The sequence below is a fragment of the Eptesicus fuscus genome, chromosome 11, assembly GCF_027574615.1.
Source record: "Eptesicus fuscus isolate TK198812 chromosome 11, DD_ASM_mEF_20220401, whole genome shotgun sequence".
Taxonomy (NCBI): domain Eukaryota; kingdom Metazoa; phylum Chordata; class Mammalia; order Chiroptera; family Vespertilionidae; genus Eptesicus; species Eptesicus fuscus.
Window position 1 is genome coordinate 7,314,091 of NC_072483.1, and position 25,276 is coordinate 7,339,366.

General features: G+C 44.4%; 2 protein-coding genes and 1 pseudogene across 2 annotated transcripts in view; 1 reads left to right on the forward strand and 2 right to left on the reverse strand.

Annotated features, from left to right (window-relative positions):
• Window positions 1-25,276, forward strand: part of CLASP1 (cytoplasmic linker associated protein 1) — a 254,968-nt gene that overhangs the window by 7,132 nt on the left and 222,560 nt on the right. Inside the window, exon 2 of the mRNA XM_054723340.1 lies at window positions 12,393-12,871. Coding sequence (XP_054579315.1) covers window positions 12,677-12,871 — 195 coding nt within the window. The 5' untranslated portion in view covers window positions 12,393-12,676. The remainder of the gene's footprint in view (window positions 1-12,392; window positions 12,872-25,276) is intronic.
• LOC103287788 (elongation factor 1-alpha 1-like) lies at window positions 5,878-7,228 on the reverse strand (annotated as a pseudogene).
• Window positions 16,808-17,167, reverse strand: LOC103287782 (c-Myc-binding protein-like). The gene has a single exon (XM_054723339.1). It carries the CDS (start codon window positions 17,114-17,116, stop codon window positions 16,808-16,810), a length of 309 nt encoding a protein of 102 aa, XP_054579314.1. The 5' UTR covers window positions 17,117-17,167.

Genomic DNA, 25,276 nt, shown 5'->3' on the forward strand with positions numbered 1-25,276 from the left:
CTTTCTGTAAGTTCATTATTGGTGTATAGAAAAGCCATAGATTTCCTGGCGTTAATTTTATATCCCGCTACATTGCCGAATTCATTTATTAAGTCTATTAGTTTTTTGATGGAATCTTTTGGGTTTTTTATGTACAATATCATGTCATCTGCAAATAAGGACAGCTTCACTTCTTCTTTTCCAATTTGGATGCCTCTTATTTCTTCTTCTTGCCTAATTGCGATAGCTAATACTTCCAGTACTATGTCAAACAGGAGTGGTGAGAGTGGGCATCCCTGTCTTGTTCCTGTTCTTAGGGGAAATGGTTTTAGTTTTTGCCCATTGAGTATGATGTTTGCTGTGGGTTTATCATAAATAGCTTTTATTATGTTGAGGTACGAGCCTTCTATTCCCACCTTGTTGAGAGTTTTTATCAAGAAAGGGTGTTGGATTTTGTCAAATGCTTTTTCTGCATCTATTGATATGACTATGTGATTTTTATCTCTCAATTTGTTTATGTGATGTATCACGTTTATTGATTTGCGGATATTGTACCATCCTTGCATTCCTGGAATAAATCCTACTTGGTCATGGTGTATGATCTTTCTGATGTATTGCTGGAGCCGATTTGCTAGAATTTTGTTGAGGATTTTGGCATCAATGTTCATGAGGGATATTGGCCTGTAATTCTCTTTCATTGAGTTGTCTTTATCTGGTTTTGGTATTAGGGTGATGCTGGCTTCATAGAAGGAGCCTGGAAGTGTTCCTTCCTCTTGAATTTTTTGGAATAGTCTGAGGAGGATAGGTTTTAGTTCTTCCTTGAAAGTTTGATAAAACTCTCCTGTGAAGCCATCTGGCCCCGGGCTTTTGTTTGCCGGAAGCTTTTTGATGACTGCTTCAATTTCTTCCATAGTTACTGGCATGTTGAGCTGTTTAGAATCTTCCTGATTAAGTTTTGGAAGGTTGTATTTTTCTAGGAATATGTCGATTTCCTCTAGGTTGTCCAGTTTGTTGGAATAGAGTTGTTCGTAGTATTTTGTAACAATCCTTTGTATCTCAGCGGGATCTGTTGTTATTTCACCTCTTTCATTTCTGATTTTGTTTATTTGGGTCCTCTCTCTTTGCTTCTTGGTGAGCCTGGCTAGAGGTCCATCAATCTTGTTTATCCTTTCAAAGAACCAGCTCTTGGTTTTGTTGATCTTTTGTATTGTTTCTTTGGTCTCTATGTCGTTTATCTCCGCTCTGATCTTTATTATTTCTTTCCTTCTGCTTACACTAGGCTTATCTTGTTGCTCTCTCTCTAACTCTTTGAGTTGTTGGGTTAGGTAATTTATTACCATTGTTTCTTGTTTTTTGAAGTAGGCTTGTAGAGCTATGAACTTCCCTCTCAGGACTGCTTTCATTGTGTCCCATAGATTTTGGATTGTTGTGTTTTCATTGTCGTTTGTTGCCATGATGTTTTTTATTTCTTCCTTGATGTCTTTGGTAACCCAGTCATGGTTTAATAACATGCTGTTTAGTCTCCAAGTATTTGATTTCTTTGGGTTGTTTTTATTGTAGTTGATTTCCAGTTTTATGCCACTGTGATCTGAGAAGATACTTGATATGATTTCTATCTTCTTGAATTTGGAGAGACTTTGCCTATGTCCTAACATATGGTCTATCTTTGAAAATGACCCATGTGCACTTGAGAAGAATGTATATTCTGTGGCTTTGGGGTGAAATGTTCTGAAGATGTCGATTAATTCCATCTGTTCTAGTGAGTCATTTAGGTTTGATGTTTCTTTGCTGATTTTTTGTTTAGAGGATTTGTCCAATGGTGATAGTGGGGTATTGAAGTCTCCTACTATGATTGTATTACTGTCAATCTCTCCTTTGATATCTTCCAGGAGTTTTTTAATGTATCTTGGTGCTCCTGTATTGGGTGCATATATGTTTACCAGAGTTATTTCTTCTTGTTGGATTTCTCCCTTTAGTATTATGAAGTGGCCTTCATTATCTCTTGTTATGTCCTTCACTTTGAGATCTAATTTGTCAGATATAAGTATTGCAACCCCAGCTTTTTTTTCATTTCCATTTGCCTGGAAAACCTTTTTCCATCCCTTTACTCTCAGTCTGTATGCATCCTTTTTTTGAGGTGGGTTTCCTGTAGACAGCAGATATCTGGGTTTTGTTTTCTTATCCAGTCTGTTACCCTGTGTCTTTTGATTGGGGCATTCAAGCCATTTACATTTAAAGTTATTATTGATAGGTACTTATTTGACGCCATTTTTATTCTATACCCCTGTGTACCTTCTTTGCTTCCTATTTCTTTCTTTCTTTTTTTTTTTTTTTTTACAGCAGACCCTTTAGCATTTCTTTCATTGCTGGTTTGGTGGTGATAAACTCCCTTAGTCCTTTTTTGTCTGTGAAGCTCCTGATTTCACCTTCAATTTTGATTGATAGCCTTGCTGGGTACAGTATTCTTGGATTTAGACCCTTCCTTTGCATGACTTGGTATATTTCATTCCATTCCCTTCTGGCCTGATGAGTTTCTGTTGAGAAATCAGTTGCTAGTCTAATGGGGGTTCCTTTGTATGTAACTGTCTGTCTCTCTCTGGCCGCTTGTAAGATTCTTACTTTGTCGTTGGTGTTTGCCAACTTAACTATAATGTGCCTTGGCGTCGGTCTTTTGGGGTTCATTTTGCTTGGAACTCTGTGAGCTTCTTGGATTTGTGTGGGTTTTTTCTTCCCTATATCAGGGAAGTTTTCTGTTATTATTTCTTCAAACAGGTTTTCTATTCCTTGCTCAGTTTCCTTTCCTTCTGGCACCCCTATTATCCTGATGTTGTTTTGTTTTGTATTGTCCCGAAGTTCCCTTACGCTCTCCTCAATCTTTCTAATTTTTGTTTCTAGAAGCTGTTGTAATTGGGTATTTTTTTCCATCTTGTCTTCTAGCTCACTTATGCGGTCCTCTGCTTCATCTAGTCTACTCTTGATGCTTTCTATTGAGTTCTTTACAGCAGCGATGTCATTTTTCATTTCTTCTTGGTTCTTCTTCATTTCTTCTTGGTTCTTACTCATATTGTCGAATTTGTCTTCCATCCTTTTCAGCCACCCTATGACCATTTCTCTGAATTCTTTCTCTGATAGGTTGTTTGCCTCTAAATCGTTTACTTCCTTTTCTGGTGATGCCTGTTTCTCTTTCCTGTGGGGGCTGTTTCTTTGTCTCCCCATGGTCTCTCTTCTCCGGATGTCTGGTTATATAGATTTCTCTCTCTGGCGTTGATTTAAAGGTATAAAATACAACACAACCAGGCACAACAGACAAGGCACTGAACAGAATTGTATTCACGATATTAATAACCTCCAATAAAGGTAACCACCAGAGAAAGACAAATTAGGGAATAGGAGTGGAAGAGGGAGAGTAAAAAGAAAGAACAACAACGAAAAAAAAAACAAAACAAAACAAAAAAAACAACGAGTGTGAATCTGAACTTGGGAAAAGAGCAGAAAGAAAGAAAAGAAAAAGAAATAACAGAAAAGAAAAATAAAAGAAAAAAAAAGTAAGAGAGACAAGAATGATACTAAGAGAGAAAAGGGGAACAAACTATATATATGGGGAGTAAACTCCACTAGAACAACCACTATTCCCAGCAAATTCCAGCAACACGAGCCTGGAGATTAATACAAACTGCAATAGCAGATAATATCAAGTGAGGCAAGAGAAAACAAAAGTAAAAAACAGACAAAAACAAAGCAAACAAAAGAACCAACCAAACCAACAAAAAGAATAATCAAAACTATCTCATAAAAAAGCATAAAAATTCAATCTAATCAACATTCAAGCAAACAACAACAAAAGGCCCGAGAGAAAAATAATTTTTTTAAGGTAGCGTAGAGAGAGGTTTGTATGGATTTGGAGCAGGGGGTTGGGAATTAGATATATAAGTAGGGTGAAGTTTTAGCAGGGAGTAAACTGAAAAAGTAGGGAAAATCTAAAGCCAGAAAGGGTTAAGATAAACTGGGGACCAAAATGGGAAAGGTTAGGAGGAGAGTGATGGCATGTTAGCTTTGAGATAGGGTAAAGCGATTGTAAGGGAAAGATGCAAATCGAATGTAGGACACTAATCCAAAAAAAAAAGAAAGAGAAAATCAAATGACATTAAAAAAAAAAAAAAAGTAAAATAATAGTAATAATAGTGTTGATTGAAAATAAAAATGTAATAATTAAAAAGGTGAAAATCGAGTGAGGAAAAAGAAAAAAAAATTAGTTTCTTAAGTAAAAGATGCAAAAAATGAAAATAAAAAAATATGAGAATAAAAAATTTTAAAAATTGAAAAAAGAATTGAAAATTAAAAAATAGGAAGACTAAAATGTGCAGTAGCGGCTGTCATTCACTTCCTCTATTATTCTGTTTGGTACGCCTTTTTCCCAGTCTGGGCGGTATTTCAGTTCAGCTTCATTCCAGGGCTCCTCAGTGTTGGAAGCCAGTCCTGCTTTTTAAGCCAGCCGTGTCTTAATTTCTCGTATTTATTTTTAATTACACCAGAGACAATTAGCGTTTCAGCCCCTGGGTGGCAGTGTTTCTGAATTGACTTCCGGGCCTCTCTAGCTCTTTTTTCTTTTTTTTTTTTTCCCCTCTATGGCACTCACTACCAGTTTGTGGAGGTGTGTGCCTCAGAGCTGCCTCTCTGATGGTCACACGCAGCTCTGGTCCCCAGGTTCCGAAAAAACACCTTCCCCCTGCAGTCTTTCAGGGTTTCCACCTGGGTTTTTCTATGTATTGGGCTTAGCAATCAGAGTCGGAAAGAGCCCAGGTGTGCGGACCGTGGGTCTGTGCCCCAGACTAAGGAGCCTGCACTCCTTTGAAAATTCTTAGTCTGACCCTCCTCGTCAGATTAAAATGAGTTGCTTTCAAGAGGTCACTTCTGTTAGCAGCTCAGAAGACCCCCCTCTTCATTCACGGATCAGGCAGTTCCAACTGCTGCTGATTTTTCTAGGCACAGACCTCCCGGCTCCTGCAGGTCCTGCGGCTGCCGCGCTTCCCTCACCCAGCGCTTCCCTCACCCACCGCGGGGATTAGAAACCGCCCCTCATTTCAGGCGAAATCTGACCTTTCCGTGGTGCAGTGAAGAGTTTCTTTGAATCTGAATGTTTGCGCTGATAGGGGACCGGTGGTCTGGTGCTCCCCGCAGCTCAGTGTTTGCAGTTGTCGCGGAAAGTCAGGTTTCCACTAAAATCCTCCTTTCCTTGCAAGATGGCGAGGCGCCCGGCGAGCCCGCAGCTCCAGGAGGGGACCCAGCCCCTGTGGGTGCTGCGCGGTCAGAGGAACACTGCCCAGCACTCCCCCGCCTTCTCCTGGAGTTTAGCTGTCCCTTGGCTTGCCCACATACACTCCCTCTGCGAGCCTCTGCTGCTCCGACTCTCCGCCCCAGGAACAGACTCCAAACCCGACTCTATTCCGTCGCCATTTTCTCTCCTCTCAGGTGCAACATTCTTCCTGTGGAATCGGCACCCTGTGTTTGTGTTGAGTTCTTATATTGACAAGCTTTCTGCATGTTGTTTCCAAGAAAGTTGGAAGCACTTTCACGTTAAGTCATAGACTATAGTTACTTCTTTAAAACATTTTTTTTCCTTTTAATAATGGGTCTGAACAATCTGTGACACAGGTATTTGGTTAAGTTGTTTTAATTAAAAAGTACTGATTTTAGAAACGAATAACTTAAAAACTGCCACACACACAAAAGAACCAAATGGTCCACAAGACAATCTCCTTTCCTTCTGAAGGTTTTACCGTGATCGCAATCATTAGCCAGCCTTTTACTCTTAAACTTAAATGGCCAATTGAGACAAACAGTTCTAAGACCGTTCTCCCACCACTGAGTAAGATGGGGGTGGCTGGTGTGGGGATGATGTCATTCATCCTTCTGAGCTTTCTGGGCAGACTTGGTGGCTTTGCCAGCTCCAGCTGCCTTCTTGCTGTCCACAGCAACTTTCTCATGTCACGAACAGTAAAACGGCTCAGAATAGGGTAGTCAGAGAAGCTCTCAACACATATGGACTTGCCAGGAACCATATCGATAAGGGCAGCATCACCAGATTTCAAAAACTTAGGGCCATCCATCTTCCAGCTTTTCCCCAGAATGACGATCAATCTTCTTCTTCAGCTCAGCAAATTTGCAAGCAACATGAGCTGTGTGACAGTCCAGCACCGGTGCATATCTGGCCTGGATGGTTCAGGATAGCCATCTCAGGTGTGAAGCCAGCTGCTTCCATTGGTGGGTCATTTTTGCTGTCACCAGCCACATTGCCTCGGCGAACATCTTTGACAGACAAGTTCTTGGAGTTCAAACTGAGTTTGTTCACTCAGTGCTTCACGGTGCATTTCAGCAGACTTTACTTCAGTTGTAACATTGACTGGAGCAGAGGTGCCGGGTTTGAGAACACCAGTCTCCACTCGGCCTACAGGGACAGTACCAATACCACCAATTTGGTAGACATCCTGGAGGGGCAGACGCAGGGCCTTGTCAGTGGGATGAGTTGGTGGCAGGATGCAATCCAGAGCTTCAAGCAGTGTGGTCCCACTGGCATTGCCATCTTTATGGGTGACTTTCCATCCCTTGAACCAAGCATGTTAATACTTGGCTCCAGCACGTTGTCGTCATTCCAATGAGAAATTGGCACAAATGCTACTGTGTGAGAATTGTAGCCAGTTTTCTCAATGTAGGTGCTGACTTCTTTAACAATTTCCTTTTACCTTTTCTCGCTGTAGGGCAGCTCAGTGGGATCCATTTTGTTAACATCAACAATCATTTGTTTCACACCCACTATGTAAGCCGGAAGGGCATGCTCACCGGTCTGCCCATTCTTGGAGATGCCTGCTTCAAATTCATCAACACCAGCAGCAGCAATCAGGACAGCACAGGCAGCCTGAGATGGGCCTGTAACCATGTTTTGATGAAGTCTCTGTGTCCTGGGCCATCAGTGATGTTCACATATTGCTGGCCTCGAATTTCCACAGGAGATATCAATGGTGATACCTCGCTCACGTTCAGCTTTCAGTTTATCCAAGACCCCGGCATACTTGAAGGAGGCCTTCCGAATCTCCACAGCCTCCTCCGATTTTTCAGTGGTTCTTTTGTCGATCCCACCACATTTGTAGATCAGATGGCCAGTAGTGGTAGACTTGCTGGAATGTACGTGTCTAATGACAGTGATGTTGATATGAGTCTTGTCCCATTTTGGGTTTGAGTTGGTGGTTTTCATGACACCTGTGTTCTGTTGGCAAACCCGTTGTGAAAAACTACAGTTATTTCTTTTGTAACTTCTTCAGTGAGGTGTGATATATGATGAGTGACTTGCCTCGACCAATAGAATGTAGCAGGCGTGATTTACAAGTTGTGGATCCTAGGCCTTGACAGTCTTGGCAGCTTCCCACTTTGCTGTTTTGGAGTGCTCCACCCGCTATGTAGTGAACATGCGCTGTACTCCCACATGGTTAGAGATCATGCGTGGCAGGATGTCCTCCAGCCAGCAGCCATATCAATGCCTCAGACATGTGAACGATGCCACTGTAAAGTCTTCAGCCCTCATCAAGCTGGCAGATGACAGCTGCATAAATGTCCTAAGGAAGATTAGCAGAAGCTCCCATTTGAGCCCAACCAACCCACAGACTTATGAGAAAAACCTTTTTAAGCCACCAAATAAAAATGGTCCTACTTTTAACTTATAACTCACGGAGAAGTCTACAGTAGACTAAGAAGTTGCAGAGCTTGCGGTTGGTTCTGTTCTCCCCCTTCGCCGCCTTATCTAAAATATTAGATAGTTGTGTGCCTGAGTGCCACAGAGTGGTTATGATGAGTCGGGCTAGAGATACCTTCTGCAACCTCTTCCCAGCCTTAACTCTTGGTTAGTGTATATGGAGCCAGTATTCCCCAGAGTGCAACGCCGAGGTGGCAGTCAAGACTAGAGGGCAGGATTCTCAACCTTATTGCTCTTCATGACATTAGACTGTCTTATTCTTGTTGAAGATGGTACTTTTTAACTTCTGCCTCTTAGCCTGCAGCAGAGTTGGGCTATTGTTCTGGTTTAGGCTCTAAATCTAAAAAGGTTTAGGTTCTAATCCTATATAATAAAAGGCTAATATGCAAATCGTCTCCTCTGGAGTTCGAACGTTCGCTATGAAGTGCGCTGACCACCAAGGGGCAGTGTGGAACGAAGGAAGGCCCCAGCACAGATTTCGTGCACCGGGCCTCTAGTCTGTGTCTGTGTGTGTGTGTGTGTGTGTGTGTGTGTGTGTGTGTGTGTATAAAAGCCTAAGCGACCAAACGACTGGCCAACCAGCCGGCTGGCCGGTAGCTATGACGTGCACTGACCACCAGGGGGCAGATGCTCAATGCAGGATCTGCCCCCTGGTGGTCAGTGCGCTCCCACAGCCAACCTCCCGTGGTCCCTCCCCCAGCCAGCTAGCACCAATCAGCCCCATCAGCCCTGGTTGCTGGCTAGACCAAGGGACCCCACCCGTGAACGAACTAGTCTGGAAGCTCACCTTGGGCCCTGGCTGTGTCCTGTTTGTTTTTGTGTCCCAGGGCCTTCCAGTAATGCCTTACACACAACATACCTCATTTTTATTTAGCTCACCCATAGGTAACTGCTGTGGTTCCTGGTTCCAGGTGAACTTCAGACCTCAGTTTCCTTTTTGCACTCTTCCATAGTAGAGAACCCAGGCCGGATGTCCTATAGGGAACCCAGGCAGGATGTCCTGGTAGGGGACCTGGGCAGGATGTGGGTGGAAGGTAAAGATTTTTACTTCTTCCTCCTGGGTCATCTTCGAAATCTTCCTGCACCTCCTTTTCTGAGTCCTCCAAATCCTCTCTTGTTTATTTTCTAAGTTTTCTGAATTACTTAAAATAAAAAGTCTTTATGTAATTTTGTTGCTACATGAAGTTTTGCCTATATGTTTTGTCAGTTTGCTTTCTATCTCTCTTTATGATTCAATTGTAAATGCTTAGAAACTTCTTCCTGGGGTGGGGAGGTTGCGAGAGGAGAATGCATAATTATTTGCTCATGTATCTAAAAATGTCTGTGAAAAGACACAGAAAAGGGCCTTTATTTGTTCTTAGGCAGGGAAACCGGATGGCTGGGCAGCAGTGGGAAGGAGGTCTTGTACTCTTGTACCCTGTGAATTCGGTATCGTGATAGTCCCTGAATACCTGAGATGGAGAACATGCTCGAAAGCATGGGAAAAAGGTACCAAAAATCCAGTTTAGTAAGAATAAGAGAGGATTGTCTGTTCCTTTTTTTTTTTTAAATTAAGAAAAAGAGGAAATAGGGGCCCCAGTCTACGCAGTGCCTAGCAGTGATGGGCAACCTTTTGAGCTCGGTGTTTCAAACTTCACCAAAAAACTGAGCATAACTCCGGCAGTGTGTCCCTTTGAGGAAAAAACATTATTTCGCGATATTTATAGTTTAAATAACATAAATGTTTCATCCTTGGCATGCGGCCACCTCAGCGGCCGCGTGTCATCAGAAGTGGCACTGACACGCGTGTCAGAGGTTCGCCATCACTGGCCTAGGGCTTTCAGGACTTTCATTCTGTGCATGTGGTTCGTGGGAATTTGGGGCCAGTTTTTGAGTGCTAGAAATCTAACGGAGAGCTTTTATATTATATATATTTTATAAGGACTGGACTGAGCGGGTTCATTTTTCTCCCTGGAATGGAGGCTTGGCTCTCTTGCCCTGTTCTTCCCAGGCAGGCACGAAGTCTGACCTCCTTTCTCTGAGTCAGCACGGAACTAGGCCAGGCTTGTAGGCCAGGCTTGTAACAGCAAAGGTTTGAAGGTGGGGAGAGGAAACTCACTGGGCATGGGGTCTTGGAAAGTCACTTACCTTTGCCTCAGTTCCTTCATCTGTAAAATAGGGATCAGTACGTACTTATCGAGTTGGTTGGAGAATTAGAGATGGTATGTATACATTGTCCAGCATGGAGCTGACACCTGAGGTAGATACTTTAAAATGGTGTTAGCATCATTATTGGTTAGTGCCGGTTGATTTTAGGCTCCTTGAAGGAGTAAAGGACATGGGATTCTTCCCATTGAGAATGACAGGTAGATGTTTAGGGGAGGAAGGAGTGGCTCCGTTATCTCTTGTGTGGTTTGACTGGGTGGCTTTTCTGCTGGTCTCCTCAGAGTGGTGTGCGTAGCTGCAGTCCGATGAATGGCTGCCTGGTCCCAACTGGCCTCGCTCAGGCCTGACCGTAGCTGCTGGAGGTGGGCTGGGGAACATGGCCTCTCACGTTCTGGATGCTAGAGCAGCTCCCTGGCAGCATGGTAGTCTCAGGCGGCATTCTGAGGGGGCTCCAGTGCTTGCTGTCAAACCTCTGCTTGCTTTGCAGTTGCTGATTTCCAACTGGCCACAGCAAGTCTCGGGACCAGTTCTAGAGTCACTGTGGGCGTGGCAGACTACGCCTCGGTGGGGGAGGAGTAGCAAAGAATTTGTGGCCATTTCACAAGCCCAACCTTGTTTGATCTGCTTCTTGGGCTAATATTGGGCCTAGAAAGAGAAGGTTCTGTTGGTTTCTCCTGTTTCCTGTATCACGGATACCTTCTTTAGTCCAACTTATGAGCTATTAAGGAACTGGAGATATTTTGTTTGAACTCAAAATTGGAAAGAAGGGTAATAGCTGCTTTTATGGTTCTAAGATCCTTCTTGTGAGGGAGGGACTATTTCCAGGGTGTGGAAATGACTGGAAAGCAGATGCCTCCTCCCTTTAAGGAAGGCTTGCCCAGTGAGATGGTGAGTTTTATTCCCCGTCCCCAGCCTGCTTCATTGTTAGAAGCAGTAAAGCAGGCGTCGGGCAAACACACACACCTGGGGCTTCAAGGGAGCATTTTCCTTACTGACTTACATGATTCCTGTTGGTATAAAAGATCTCTGATTCGCCTAACCGGTTTGGCTCAGTGGATAGAGCATCAGCCTGCGGACTCAAGGGTCCCAGGTTCGATTCCGGTCAAGGGCATGTACCTTCGTTGCGGGCACATCCCCAGTAGGGGGGTGTGCAGGAGGCAGCTGATCGATGTTTCTCTCTCATCAATGTTTCTGACTCTCTATCACTCTCCCTTCCTCTCTGTAAAAAATCAGTAAAATATATTTAAAAAAAAAATCTCTGATTCTGGAACTGGGAAAGACCATTGAGCTTCGTGTACTGAGAGAGGCGATGAGGTTGGGTGATGCTAGGGAAAGGATTACTGTGCGGAGTGGAAGAGCTGCCATGCACAGCCTTTGAGCTCACTTGATGTAATAGTTCAGCTTTCCCTGCTGGGGCCCTGAGAGTTGGGCTGCAGGGTTGCTGTGCAGAAGCCTCTCTTCAGCAGTGTCGGGGGGCTGCATCTGGAAGGTAGGCTTTCTGCGGGTCTTCTTAGGTGGGAAGGAAAGGAATTGACGCAGGAAGTGTGTACAATTGCTTCAGCAGCTGTAGATTAAATGGTAGCTTGTTCACTTAATGAAAAGGATTGTGGTACTTTTCCTGTATCATGTGTTTTGCCCTACCCCAAACATGATTTTGAGGTCTCCTGCTTTTATAACAGTACCAGGCCCATGTGGAGTGACTGTCTGCCAGTGGAGAGCTCCATGTCAATAACTGATCAGAATATGAGCCGGTTTCCTTCTTTCCTTCATTACTCTCTTTGTTGTGGAGAGGATGTGGTAAAGGCTACCGCTCGACTGTTGTAAAGCGGCTAGGCAAGCCGTCTGATGGAGGTACAGGCTTTGACTTCCAGTGCTACCACACTGACCACTTCGGTCAATGGCGTTTCTATGGAGCCCGCCCCATATCCAGCCCTTGGTGTTTTAGAAAACTGAGGAAGGCAGTAAGCTTCAGACACAGAATGGTGTTAAGTTTTTGGTGGGAAGCAAAATTTAAGCTACAAATATGCCAGCTAAAGCAGAGAGTGCTTTTGACTGGTGCATTTTTAAGCTGGGAAATTGTGACAAACCTCAACCCACCAACTGTGTAGCCCGTTGTCTCTGCTTGGGCCTTCAGTGTTCTTCCTGATTACAGTAATAATCGTGGCCCTGGCCCGTGTGCTTGGTTGGTTGGGTGAACGTCGCTGGTTAGATTCCTGATGGGGGCACATGCCCTAGTTGTGGGCTTGATCCCTCGTAGGGAGTGTGCGGGAGGAAGCCGATCCATGCTTCGCTCTTAATGGATGTTTCTCTCTCTCTCCCTCTCCTGTTCTCTCTAAAAAGTCAATTAAAAATCTTAAAAAAATAATGATTATGTTATTGTGATATGGTTGCCGAGCATTCCTGATTCTCATTTCCACTTGTGATTATAGATGATTCTGCAGCATGAACTTTGTCTTTGATTCAGTGTTTATAACGTTTGAGTGTTACATTATCTGTGCTGATTTGTCGTTTTCTTACTTTTCAGAATGGACTGCTGAATTATGAAGCATTTCAGACCCAGTACCAGAACTTCACTCTGCCATTCACTCCTGTATCTTCTACTAGTTATTTAAATTGAACTTTTAATATCCTGCCAGCTGCTCTTCAGACACACATGGTGCATTGTTGCCATTCCCCGGATTGCATCTTTGAAACACAGGCTCTTAGTAACCTTCAGCGAACAAAGAGGCAACCTCCCGGGTACATTAACTGGGAGGGTGTCACCCTGACTGCCCTCTAGCTTTTGCTGCATCTCGATTTTAATTCACCATGGAGCCTCGCATGGAGTCCTGCCTGGCACAGGTGTTGCAGAAGGATGTGGGGAAACGACTGCAGGTTGGCCAAGAACTCATAGACTATTTCTCAGACAAACAGAAGTCTGCTGACCTTGAGCATGACCAGACCATGTTAGATAAACTTGTGGATGGACTCGCTACCTCTTGGGTGAACTCTAGCAATTACAAGGTAAGCTGTGCATTAGAAGGCACTCCAGCTGCCAAATTGGTCTTTAGGAAAATAATCCTTTGTGAGCCATCAGCATGATTCCTTGGCTTCCAGTAAGACACCTGGTCAGGTTTTGGCTCTTAGACATTTCATTCTAGAAGAAGTAGAGTTTCCTTTGATTTTTGTTTGACATAAAAAACTGTTATCTTTCAGCACTTTGAGAGAAGGCCAAGTGAACCGGTAAAGAGAAGGTCTTATGTTGGAAAGTTTACAAGCCTTAGGGTAGAAGTGAATGTTGTGTCCTGCACCGGGTGGGTCATGATATCTTGCTGAGTGGCCCTTCCTGAATGAGGAATGTCTTCCTGATTTTCTTGGGGACTGTTCTGTGTGATGGCCTGGAGCTTATACTTCAGTTCTAAAAACCAAAGCTTTCCGTGCCCTTGCCTGATGGAAGGGGCAGGCAGGGTCCTCTGACCAGCTGAGTTGTGAAGGTTGACCACATATACCAAGGACTGAGTTTTCATGAATAAAAACTGGACTGGACTTGAAGTGCAGAAGGGTGTCTCACTCTCTCTGCCTCCCCCGTCCCCTGTGGGGAAATGACTGCAGGTTGGCTTTTAGTTGGACAAGAGGGTGGCGCCTTTGGGTCAAGGTTGTGTTGCCAGTAGGTGCTGTAGACATTGTGAAAGGGGCTTACAGAAGCAGAATCTTTTGTGCTTTTTTCATTGACCCAGTCTTCGGAGATTTATTTGCACTTGGAAACTAGTATTCCTTTGTTTACTTGAGTATGTTATACACTGTTTTCCAAATACATAAACCTTGGTCTTGTCTAAGAGTCAGCAGACTTTATACTTATTAAGGGTGTTACATAGGAATCTGATATTTCACCTACAACTGGATATAAAATTTATTTAAAAGCTGGGCTTAAATTCTACTTCATCCATCTGTTTATTCACTTAGTTGAAGTTAACAGGTGCTCCTTACCTGCGTGGCATTGGTGCTGGAAGGTGGGAGAGTCACAGCGTTGAGAGGTCAGACTCGAGTCGTTACACTGTTGAGGGCTCTGCGGTCACCTGGCATGTGGGAAGCACAGCCACACCTCTCTTTCTGTGTACGAGTTGGCATGCTTCTGGCTGAGGAACCAAAAACGGACTCAGTTGACTTAGTTACTATTAGTAGCTTCATTTCCTCTAAGAATTTAAGAAGTCCACAGTGTCAGGGAAGAAGGGTGTCTGCTGTGTCTTCACCTGGGAGGAATCTTTCTCAGAAGCTCCCGGCAGATTTTACGTCGCAGAATGGCTTCGCGTGCCTCCCCAGCGTCACTGGGAAATGGATGGCGTCCATGATTGCTTTTGACTGTCATGCTTAACCTCCTGTGTGAAGAAGGGGGCCGGCCTCCGCTGAGTGAAGCACGTGGCCACGCGAAAGGGGGAGTCTGTGAACAGTGTCAGACTCCTGTTAGGACGGTTAGGCAGGGCCCTAGGTGCCCTGGGTGTTAACTAATAACCTACAGAGTCTGCTACACGGCATGCGCTTTCTTAACCTCTCCAGGCTTTAGTTTCCTCGTCCATGATGTTGGCATGATCGAGTTACCGTAAGCACTAAATGAGAGTGTAGGCCATAACCTTATCACATGCCTGCACATAATAAACACCCATACATTAGCAATTGTTATCAAGACTTGGTTCCTGTCTTCAAGGAGCTCAGAGTCTAGGTGGGGGTGAGCATTGATAAAGAAGCAAATGGTGACAGTATCGTGTGTGCAGTGATGGAGGTACCCAGAGTTTGGTGGGAAGATAGAAGGAAGGAGTAGCGCTGCCAAGGGGAACCCAAGATTTTGAAGATGGACTAGTTTTTTCAGAATAGCACTTGCAAGCAGAGGTTTTTTTGTTTGTTTTTTAATTCACCACGGAGCCTTGCATGGAGTCCTGCCTGGGACAGATGTTGCAGAAGGATGTGGGGAAATGACTGCAGGTTGGCTGAGAACTTATAGATTATTTCTCAGACAAACAAGGTGACATTTTCTGGGCTGTGGCAGCTCGAGGGAATGAGGGAAACTTATGCTGAGCAGCTTTCCTACTTAATCTCGACAACTTTTATTCGGCCAAACACTGCAGTCACCTGCACATTTCGTGGGCTTTGTGGGAACAAACATCCGAGTGGGGACTGGGTGCTTTTTGTGAGTATAGCCCACAGCCCTTTCTTCAGTTTTAAAATCCCCAAAGCTCTGGAGACTTAGTGTTTTTCACTTGTCATTTGACTTGAAGTGAACTGATGTGCGACTATTATAGTCTGTATTTATTTGCTTAGGACGTATTTCACTGCAAAAGTATTAATATGTTTGATTGTAGGTTGCTGTTCTAAATTCTGTTCAGAAGTGTGTGTGTGTGTCTATACTAGTGCGTGTGTGTGTGTGTGTGTATGTATATGTATATATATACATATAGCTATGTGCACTCTTTTAACTTGAAAAATTCTTTAGTATTTTGGATCTGTCATTGTGGACATGTATTAACATTGTGGAATAATAATAATAGCCCAGATGGTTATGGGACATTTACTACGTACCAGAAAGTGTGCTAAGTATGCGTTCATTTTTAACTTATATTTACCATATGAGGTAGATATTGCTCTCCTCATTTTACAGCTGAGACTGATGCTCAAATAAACCAATTACCTTGTTCACGGTGACAGAGCCAGTCAGTAATGTTTCTGGAGCTCGAACACCCCTCTCCCCAGGTGTTCATGCAGCAGTAGTGAATTAAACACGGACTGTGATGTGGCAGATACGGCACTGCGGGCTGGGTACCCGGAGGGGAAAAGATTGGCCCGAGCTCTGCCCTGACTGGGTGTGCTCACTGCTTGGCACTCTAGCTCTGTCTCAGCCTAGTATGTCTGCACTTCATCCCTGGGCACTGTTGTCTCAAGGCCCATGCCATGCTGCCTTGTATTTGAAATTTGTAGGTTCCTATTGACCTAAGGCTTCCTTTGCCTCTACCCTAATTATCTTAATGGTCTAATTGGGGGACAGGTAAGGCAGATGAGAGGACAGGGCAAAATGTAGGATAGGAAATAATTCACTGTTAAATTGCATCATATCTGAGAGGCCTTGATGGAGAGAATTAAATAAAGCCACAAGAATCAAGAAGAGGGAGTTGCACAGGGTTCAGAGAAGCCTCTCTCCTCTTTTGTGCCTCGCTTTCTGGGCAGCACATTCTCTGTATAGGCTGAAGATTTAGTCTGTCCTTAGCCTTGAGCAGTGTTAGCCCTTCCCCGGGGCAAGTGGGCCGGAGAAGGTGTCGGCAGATAAAGGAGGTTCCCCGCATTTCCCTTGCCTATCTCCCAGAAAATATGGTTGGGTTCAGATTAGGTGACTTCTGATTCTTTTTCTGGCAGCCTGCGTGGTGTTGCCACCAAGTGATGGATCTGTTCAGCAGTTGTCCATCCTCCGCAGGTTTTTCCCGAGTGTTATCCTGTTGGTTGCACAGAGGGACATTTTCTGGTATAATTTTAAAAGACAGTTGCCTCTCTTGTAAGTGGAAAAGCTGTAGTGAGCAGTACTAACCAAAAGCAAACAACAAAAACTGCAGGAAAAGTTACTTCAAGGAAATTTATGTGTATTGTCGAATAAAATAGTGTCCTTGATATATGTAGTTAATGGCATTTTTTCTACATGCGTGTTTACGCATATGCAAGGGCAGCAGAGTCTATTGGAAATAATTCAGATTTGAGTATGATCAGTCTGATTCCTCTCCTGGCTCTGCCACTTAGACTTTTTTTTTATATTGAGTTTTTATTGGTGATTATAAGAATATGTGTTTATAACAGTAAAAATGTGATAGGTGAATTTAACATATATATAAGTTCTATAGCATCTGTTCAGAAAAGATTATATACTATACAAACTATTCAAGTCTTACAAAACATTTTTCAGAGTCTTTTCAACTGAGAAGAGTCCTATTCAGCATGCTTCTCCTGAGATGGTTCATACTGAGCAAGCCTTGCTTTCAGTTTTTTATTTTCTTCTACAATAGCTTCATATTTCTCTTTCATTTCTGCCAATTCCAGACGAAGCAGCTCTATTTCTGGATTTTCTGGGGTAGCAGCTCCCAAGTGATGCTTTAAAAAATCCAAAGCACTCTTAGGTTTCTCTGGTTCTTCATATAAGGCTACCAGTACCGTGGTCAGCGTGTCCAGCACTCCTGACTTGTCCAAGTACCTCCGGAACTGCTCGCACTTCGAGTCGGTGGCTTTGTAATGGGCCATAGTGACAGCGGCAGCGCCGTAGCTGGCGCCGGAGACCGTGGCTGGCGGGCTCTGACTGCCACTTAGACTTTTGAGCAGGTAATTTCCCTCCTCTGTGAGGGGTGCGATGATTGCCATTACATGGCATTAGTATGAGGACTCAGCGAGCCAGTGTGCATAAGGCGCCAGCAGTGCCTCGCATGCAGCCTGTGGGCAGTACAAGGACGATGGTGAAGCTGTGATGTAGTTATTGGGCCAACTGATAAGGAGATCTGTAGAAAATGAACTTATTTTACATGTGGGGCCAAGGTGCATGCCTTCCTGTGGGCCTTGTCAGCCCGTGTCCTGGGACAGAGGCCGCACATCGTTGGTGCTGATGGGAATTTCTCAGCTGTGCACTGCTGCTGATCAATTACCTGAACAGAGTGGCAGCTGGCCGCGCATTCTAAGGGTGCGTTTAAACCTTTGAGGACCCGTGTGTTAGGAAGGTTTCACTTGTTCTTTTTATTTTTAACACTTACTTATACTTTGCCTTGTTTAGGAAAGCTAAAATTTAGATAAGGATACATGTAATAAAAGAAATGATAAATTAAATGTCGAAACAAAAAGAAAAACAGCTGGGGTGAGAACGTGGCGCCAACAATGAGGCTGATGAATACATGGTAGCTAATGTTTACTAACAGCTAACATTTATTACGCACTCATTATGTGTCACGGACTGTTACGTGCTTCAGATCATTGCCGCGTTTAGTCATGCTGTAAGTACTATGTGATAGCTCTGACTGTACCCATTCTGCAGCTCGGGAAACTGCCTGAGAGAGGACGAACCTTACCCGAGATTACATAACTAGAAAGTGTAAGAGGCAGGATTCTAATTGGATAGTCTGACGTTAGAGCCCACATCTGAGTCAATGTGCAATACTACTTTCTTCATAACATTGCAACAATATCCATAACTTATTTGTCAGCATAAAGAAGAGTGTAACGATACCCCACATTTAATAATGACTGCTTTAGGAGACCAGGTCTTGGTCTCCTAAAACAATCAACTTGATAAGCAACTCATTTTGTACTTTAATTACAACAAACAAATAAAAATCTTTAAGATTAATGTATGTAAAACAGTGCTTTGACTGGTCCTAGTGGAATCATGACCATATATACTTTTAAAATTTTCTATTTTTGGAAAATATTAGACCTACAAGAAACTTTCAAAAAGCAGTGAAAAGAAGCACTATTTACAAAAGCCAAGAATGGAAATAACCTGAGTATCCATCAGTGGATGAATGGATAAAGAAAATATCTAACCTAATAATACCCAAACATGCAAATTGACCGCACCTTCGCTACACCCACAGCCAATCAGAATGAACAAGATGGCGGTTAATTTGCATATGCAGGTGCTGAGCAGCCTGAGTCCTGTAAACGTCCTCCGGACCCAGGCCGCTCAGAGCCTGTAGGCCTGCGCTTAGGTCCTGAGCAGCCTGGGTCCCATAAACATCCTCCGGACCCAGGCGGATCGCTTAGGTCCTGAGCCGCGGGGACCCCAGAACGCCCCCTGGCCACTGGGAGCCTTGGTGGGCGGGAACATTCCCGCGTTGCCATAGCGACGCGGGAATGTTTCCACCCCCAAACACGTGCAGCAGTCTGGGGTCTGGGACCTAAAGCCGCTCAGAGCCTATAGGCCCGTGCTTAGGTCCTGAGTGGCAGGGGCCCCAGAATGCCCCCTGGCCACTGGGAGCCTTGGCGGGGCGGGAACATTTGCAGCAGTCTGGGGTCTGGGAAATATCCTTCAGACCCAAGCCTCTCAGATCCTGTAGGCCTGCGCTTAGGTCCTGAGCAGCCTGGGTCCCATAAACATCCTCCGGACCCAGGCCAGTCCAAGCCTGTAGGCCCCTTGCTTAGGTCCTGAGTGGCAGGGTTCCCAGAACACCCCCTGGCCACTTTGAGCCTATAGGTGCAGGAGCCAAGGGGCTGGGGGCGGGGGGGGGTGGAAACATCCCCTGTCACCATTGTGCCCCCAGCAGCTTGGGAATGCTCCAGCACCAAGAGGCAGTTTGGGTCCACGCCCCCAGCCTGGCACACATGATGGGGGGCTGGCTGCTGGCCTCTGGGGTGTGTGGAGACCCTTGGGGGCCACCACTGCGTGCGGCCCAGGGGTCCCTGCATGCCCCCCAGCCTGGTGCCCATGGTCAGGGCTCATACAGGAGGCAACCAATCAAAGTGTCCCTCTCACATTGATGTTTCTCTCTGTCTCTCCCTCTCTCTTCCACACTCTAAAAATCAATGGGAACATACCCTCAGGTGAGGATTAAAAAAAAAAAAAGCATATCCTATGAAAGACACATCTTGAAAATGCCTAAAGAAAGTTGTCATTTTTTCTTGGTGAAGGGACTGGAGTCCGTGTTGATGAAAACACCTTGGTGGCTGTGGTGACTGGTAGTGGCTGCAGCAGTGGGGTGATGGGGCCGGTGCCTTCCCCTGATCAGCCCAGTTGCCTCCCACAAAGGAGAGTGGGGAGCGGGCCTAAGCCATCAGTAGGACATCCTCTGAGGGCACCCAGTATGTGAGAGGGGGCAGGTTGGGCTGAGGGACCCCAAACCCCAGTGCACGAATTTCGTGCACCGGGCCCCTAGTATGAATATATTCAATGAAATATTATTTGGCCATAAAAAAGAAGAAATCGTGCCATTTGTGACAACATGGATGGGCCGTGAAGGCTTTACACTAAGTGAAATAAGACAAGGGCAGATACTGTCTGATGTCCCTTATATGCGGACTCTAAAAAATACCAAACCCCTTCCATAAACCCAGCTCCTACATGCAGGGAACAGATGGGTGGTTGTCCGGGGGGGGTGGGGGGGTTGGGAGTGGGAAAAATGGATGAAGGGTGGTCAAAGGGTGCAAACTTTCCGTTATAATTCGTCACGGGAATGTGATGTACAGCATGGAGACTATAGTTAGTAATACTGGATTGTGTACTTGAAAGTTGCTCAGAGTATATCTTAAAAGTTCCCACTACAAGAAAAAACTTCTGTCACTATGTATGGTGATGGATGTGAAGTAGACAGACTTCCTGTGGTGATCATTTCACAATACAAACCAATATTGAATCATTCTGTTGTACACTGAAACTGATATAATGATAAAAACAAGGACATTCACTTATGTAATCTTAGTACAGTTACCTAAGTCGGTATTAGGGTTGATAGAGCACTAACATCTAGGCCATAAACCTTATTCACATTTCACCTATTCTTCTGCTAATGCCCATTATAGCGAAAGGAAAATGACTTCTTTCTGGTCCCTCATCCAACACAAGATCACAGAGTGCATTGAGTTCTCATCTGTATAGTCTTCTTTAATCCAGAGTAGTTCATCATCTGCATTTCCTTGTCTTTCTTGACTTTATACTTTTGAAGAGTACAGGCCATTTATTTTGTATCGCCCTTCAGTTTGAGCTTGTTTGGTGTTTCTCATGGTTATGAAAGGTTGTGCATTTTTGGCAGGCATACTGCAGAGGTGATGTTCTGTCCTTTAGTGTATCATTACAGTGCACCTCTTGTCCTACCTGGTGCAAGAGGTGTTTGCCAGGTGGTTTCAAAAAGTTGCTGTTTTTTCCTTTTATGATTAATAGGTATCTTGTGGGGAGATATTTTGAGACTATGTAAATATCCTGTTTGTCATCAAATTTTTACCTACTAGTTTTAGCATCCATTGATGGTTCTTGCCTGAGATAGCTATTACTGTGTTGGCTGCCAAAGGGTGATTTAATAATTTTACTATTTCTTCTTTATTTATGATTTGACTCCATATATTTTTGAGGTGTGTCTCCTATGTCTGTTTGTATAGCAGGAAGTAAGTGTGTATTTCATAGTTATTCCAAAGAGGAACTACTGTGAAGAAAGGAAAAACTGTTTAAAAATAGTCTTACTTAGGTACATTTATATTCATAAAGGTTTTAAGACAACCTAATAATTTCTAAGCATACAATAAAATAATGTGATAAAGTTTGCCTTGGGCTCCGGGCTTTCTACAGTAGAAATGGAGAAATGGTCAGCTGTAAGGTTTTATAACACTGTGAAAGGAATATAGAGAGCCAAATAACAGCAAAATGTCTTCCTGGAGTTAGCAAGATACTCGACACTGCAGGAAGGGAAAAAGCAGAGCATGGAGAATGTGTGAAACAAGACAGTACAGAGTGTGGGATCCAGATTATTCAGCTGCGCTTTTCCTGTAGACAGAACGCACTAGCTCGAGCTTTAGACTAAGCGGGGCATTGTCAGGTGGCATCCAGGTAGAAAAGAAAACCAAGAGCTTGTAGACCTCATTGAGCTATCTTTTTTTTTTTAAAATGTATTTTATTGGTTTTTACAGAGAGGAAGGGAGAGGGATAGAGAGTTAGAAACATCAATCAGCTGCCTCCTGCACACCCCCTACTGGGGATGTGCCCCCAACCAAGGTACATGCCCTTGACTGGAATCGAACCTGGGACCCTTCAGTCATCAGGCCGACGCTCTATCCACTGAGCCAAACCAGTCAGGGCCATTGAGCTATCTTTTAAACAGGTTGGGTAAGAGGGAGAGCCCGTGACAAGGAGCGCGGCAAATAATCCAGAGAATTGGGTAAAAGTGGCTTGAAATATAGAATGGGAGGATATTCTGGAGGAATAATCAGGTTACAGCTGCTTTTTACATGGGATTTTAGGTAGGGCAAAGATGGTTGTCCATTTTGGACCAAATAGACGGGGTGACAGATGAGGAGGAAATGCTTTGTGCCAGGTTTGATGATGGGCAGGAATTTCTGTGTTTAACCATCCTTAAAGGCTCTGTGGAAGAGATGGCCATTAGGACTTTTTTGGATAAGGTAAGAGAGATGGCTCAGTGGCTCCCGAAGGAGCGTGTAGCAAGCCTCATTAGTAGAGGTAATATTCTGAAATAAGCAGACTGGTCATAGACCAGTGAAGCTGAGCAATATTCCCAGTTAGAGAATCCTGGAGGGGGAGAAGGGCCTTGGAGCCAACTTGTGGGGCAGTGGCAGCCGTTGAAGGACCGTGGGGAGAGCACAGCATTGCAGAACAGGTGCTAAAGACTGCCTGAGGGGTTAGGATCGATGAAGGTCGAGAGGACTAGGGCCAAGGGGAAGTGAGGGGGAAGCAAATTGGAGTAAGGATGAGGGTGGTTGTTTTGGTGTGTTTGGATGAGTGAAGGACTGGGATGAATTTGAGAAGTCTTCAAGATTTCAGGCTTCAGGATGCACTTTATTGGCTGAGGGTAAAGGTGGTCAAGTTCTTCTCCAGCAGGATGCTTTTTTAAATTATTTTTTTATTTGGAGAAGGCCTTGTTTTTCGTTTTGTTTTAATATATTTTTAATTGATTTCAGAAAGGAAGGGAGAGAGAGAAGATAGAAACATCACTGATGAGCTACTTCCTGCACGCCCCCTACTGGGGATCGAGCCCAAAACCTGGGCATGTGCCCTGACCAGGAATCGAACCATGACCTCCTGGTTCATAGTTTCACTGAAGCATGCTGGCTGGGCTGGAGAAGGACTTTTAAGAAAAAAAATGCCAAATAATTTTGAGGAACAATTTAGAAAAGTGGAGAAAGTTTTCTTTGGCTTCTAACTTTGGCTGAGGATCCTAAGCCTTGTGTACGTCAACAGATGGTAGTTGGAGCCAATTGAATACCAATTGGAATCCCCAGTTTGGAGTGGTGAAGAAGGAAACTTTATTCAGTGCAAACAGCTCAGTTGTGATATGGCATGGCTGTGAAAACAGCATGGCTGTGGAACAGTTCAATCGTGTTACACCTCAGTTATGAAGCAGCACAGCAGCCTGGCTGTGAGGAGACCCTGGGGCAAGGCAGCCCTGGGCAAGGGTCCTCCACTGCCAGATAGCTCTGCTCTGCCTGCTCTGCTCCCGCCAGTCTGTCCTGTTTTGCCCTGCCTGTCCACTCCCTTCAGTTTTTTGTCTTTGGTATTTCAGTTCCAGCTAGGAAATGCAACCTTCAGTGGAAAGGGAAAGTGCTCCCTCTGAGCTTCGGGGGAGCTGACTTATATAGAGAGAGGTCTCTGCCCTGGTCCCTGATTGGTCCATCCTCATGCAAATGAGGACTCCAGATCCTCACAGTTTGATTGATCCAAAAGGCTTTGTCCTGATTGGTCAGAATGGAACCACTCTGATTGGTCAGTGAAGATGCTGATGGGGGATATAGCTGCACAGGTCTGATGGGATGGGAACTCCTTCATAAGGGCTGGCTCAGATGTCAGGAACTCAGTGCAGGCTTCTCCCTGAAGTATGGTTGCATTTGAGTGAGAGGCCCCTGTTAAAAAACAGCTGCTAGGGTCCCTCCCTCCCTCCCTCCCTCCCTCCCTCCCTCCCTCCCTCCCTCCCTCCCTCCCTCATAGTGTATTTTTATTGATTTCAGAGAGGAAGGGAGAGGGAGAGAGATAGAAACATCAATGATGAGAGAGAATCATCGATTGGCTGCCTCCTGCATGCCCCCTACTGAGGATTACGCCCCTACTGGGGATTGAGCACACCCAACAGGTGTGCCCTGACCAGGAATCGAACTGTGACCTTTTGGTTCATAGGTTGACGCTCAGCTGCTGAACTACAGTGGCTGGGCATAGGATCTGCTTTTAAATTTGAGTCCAGTTAACCACCAGGAGTTCTTGGTAGGTATATTCTTTCTCAGGCTCTACATGTGCGTTGTGATTTATATTCATACTAGAGGCCCGGTGCATGAAATTTGTGCACAGGTAGGGTCTCTAGGCCTGGCCAGCGATCAGGGCCGATCTGTGGGGTGACTGGCGGGTGATCGGGGAGGACCCCCGCTGGCACCCGCCTTGGCTGGCACCCGCTAGCTGGCCCCATCCCTCGCCGCTGGTCGCTTCCCTCTGCAGGGCGAACGGCAGGGCAATTGGGGGACCCCTGCTGGCAACTGCCTTGGCTGGCCTAGGGCCTGCGGGCTGGGGACAGCTCCTGCGTTGAGCGTCTGCCCCCTGGTGGTCAGTGGGCATCATAGTGACCGGTCATTCCACTGTTTGGCCCATTTGCATATTAGGCTTTTATTATATAGGATCTTGGGAACAACCTTTTTAAACACATTTCTTGAGGCTGCCCAATTGAAGTGTTTTTACAAGTGCTAATTTTAAAAAAGAAATTTGTTTTTATTACAGTAAAAGTGGTATGTGTACATTGTACAAATAAGAACAAACTAATACAACTTCTGACAAAATTATAATGAAAAATTGAAACTTGCTCATGGTTTTTGCCATGTGATAACTATTTTATTTATACAGGCAGTCCTCGGGTTACATTGGACTTTAAGTACATTGTTTCGTGGTTACGTTGCCATCTCCCATTTATTTATTTAAAAAAAAGTTTCGTCATTTCGATGTATGTACATATGTGCTTTATGTTTTTTATTATTTATTTACCACAAGTAAAGGTCAGGAATTGTTATCTTTCTTTTAAATTTTTTTACTGTTTCACTTCATTACTGCTGTGTATGTGCTCCATGTGAGTGACGTAGGTGCTTATGCAGGTGGGTTCTGACTTACGGCGAAAATCGCCTTACATCGTGCCGTAGGAACAGATCTCCGATGTAACCCGAGGACCTACTGTATGTCCATAGAAAAAGATGGCGAGAATACTTATGTAAGACTGACCATACTATTTTGTTAGTAATTTTCTTTTTAGGTCAAATGTATGTCATGATTATTTTTCCAAATCAATATATTAGATCTCTTATGAGTTAGTACAGTTTCAGTGTATTATTTTCTTCTGTGAATGGTTAGCCTTTTTTATTTTATTTTATTCATACTTGGTTGCCAATATCTAGGTCAGCGATTTTCAATCAATGTTCCATGGCACACTGGTGTGCCACAAGAATTTTTAAAACATGCAATATTTGACTATTAGAGGTTAGGGGCACTGACCTCTTTTGCCTAAGATTGTCAAAGAAGAATGTACGTCAAGTCCATTTGCCTGATTTAGGCAATTCCTAGTTGTTTGGTCATAAGTATCACTACACTGAACATACATATCTTTATGCCCTCTGAAAGTTCTGAAAGACTGAGTGGCTGAGTTGGAGGGGCCCGATTGCCCATCCATCAGTGGTGTGTGGCGTTAGCATTTCTCTTGACATTTTTCCTTTTGGATGGGCAAAAGCTATCTC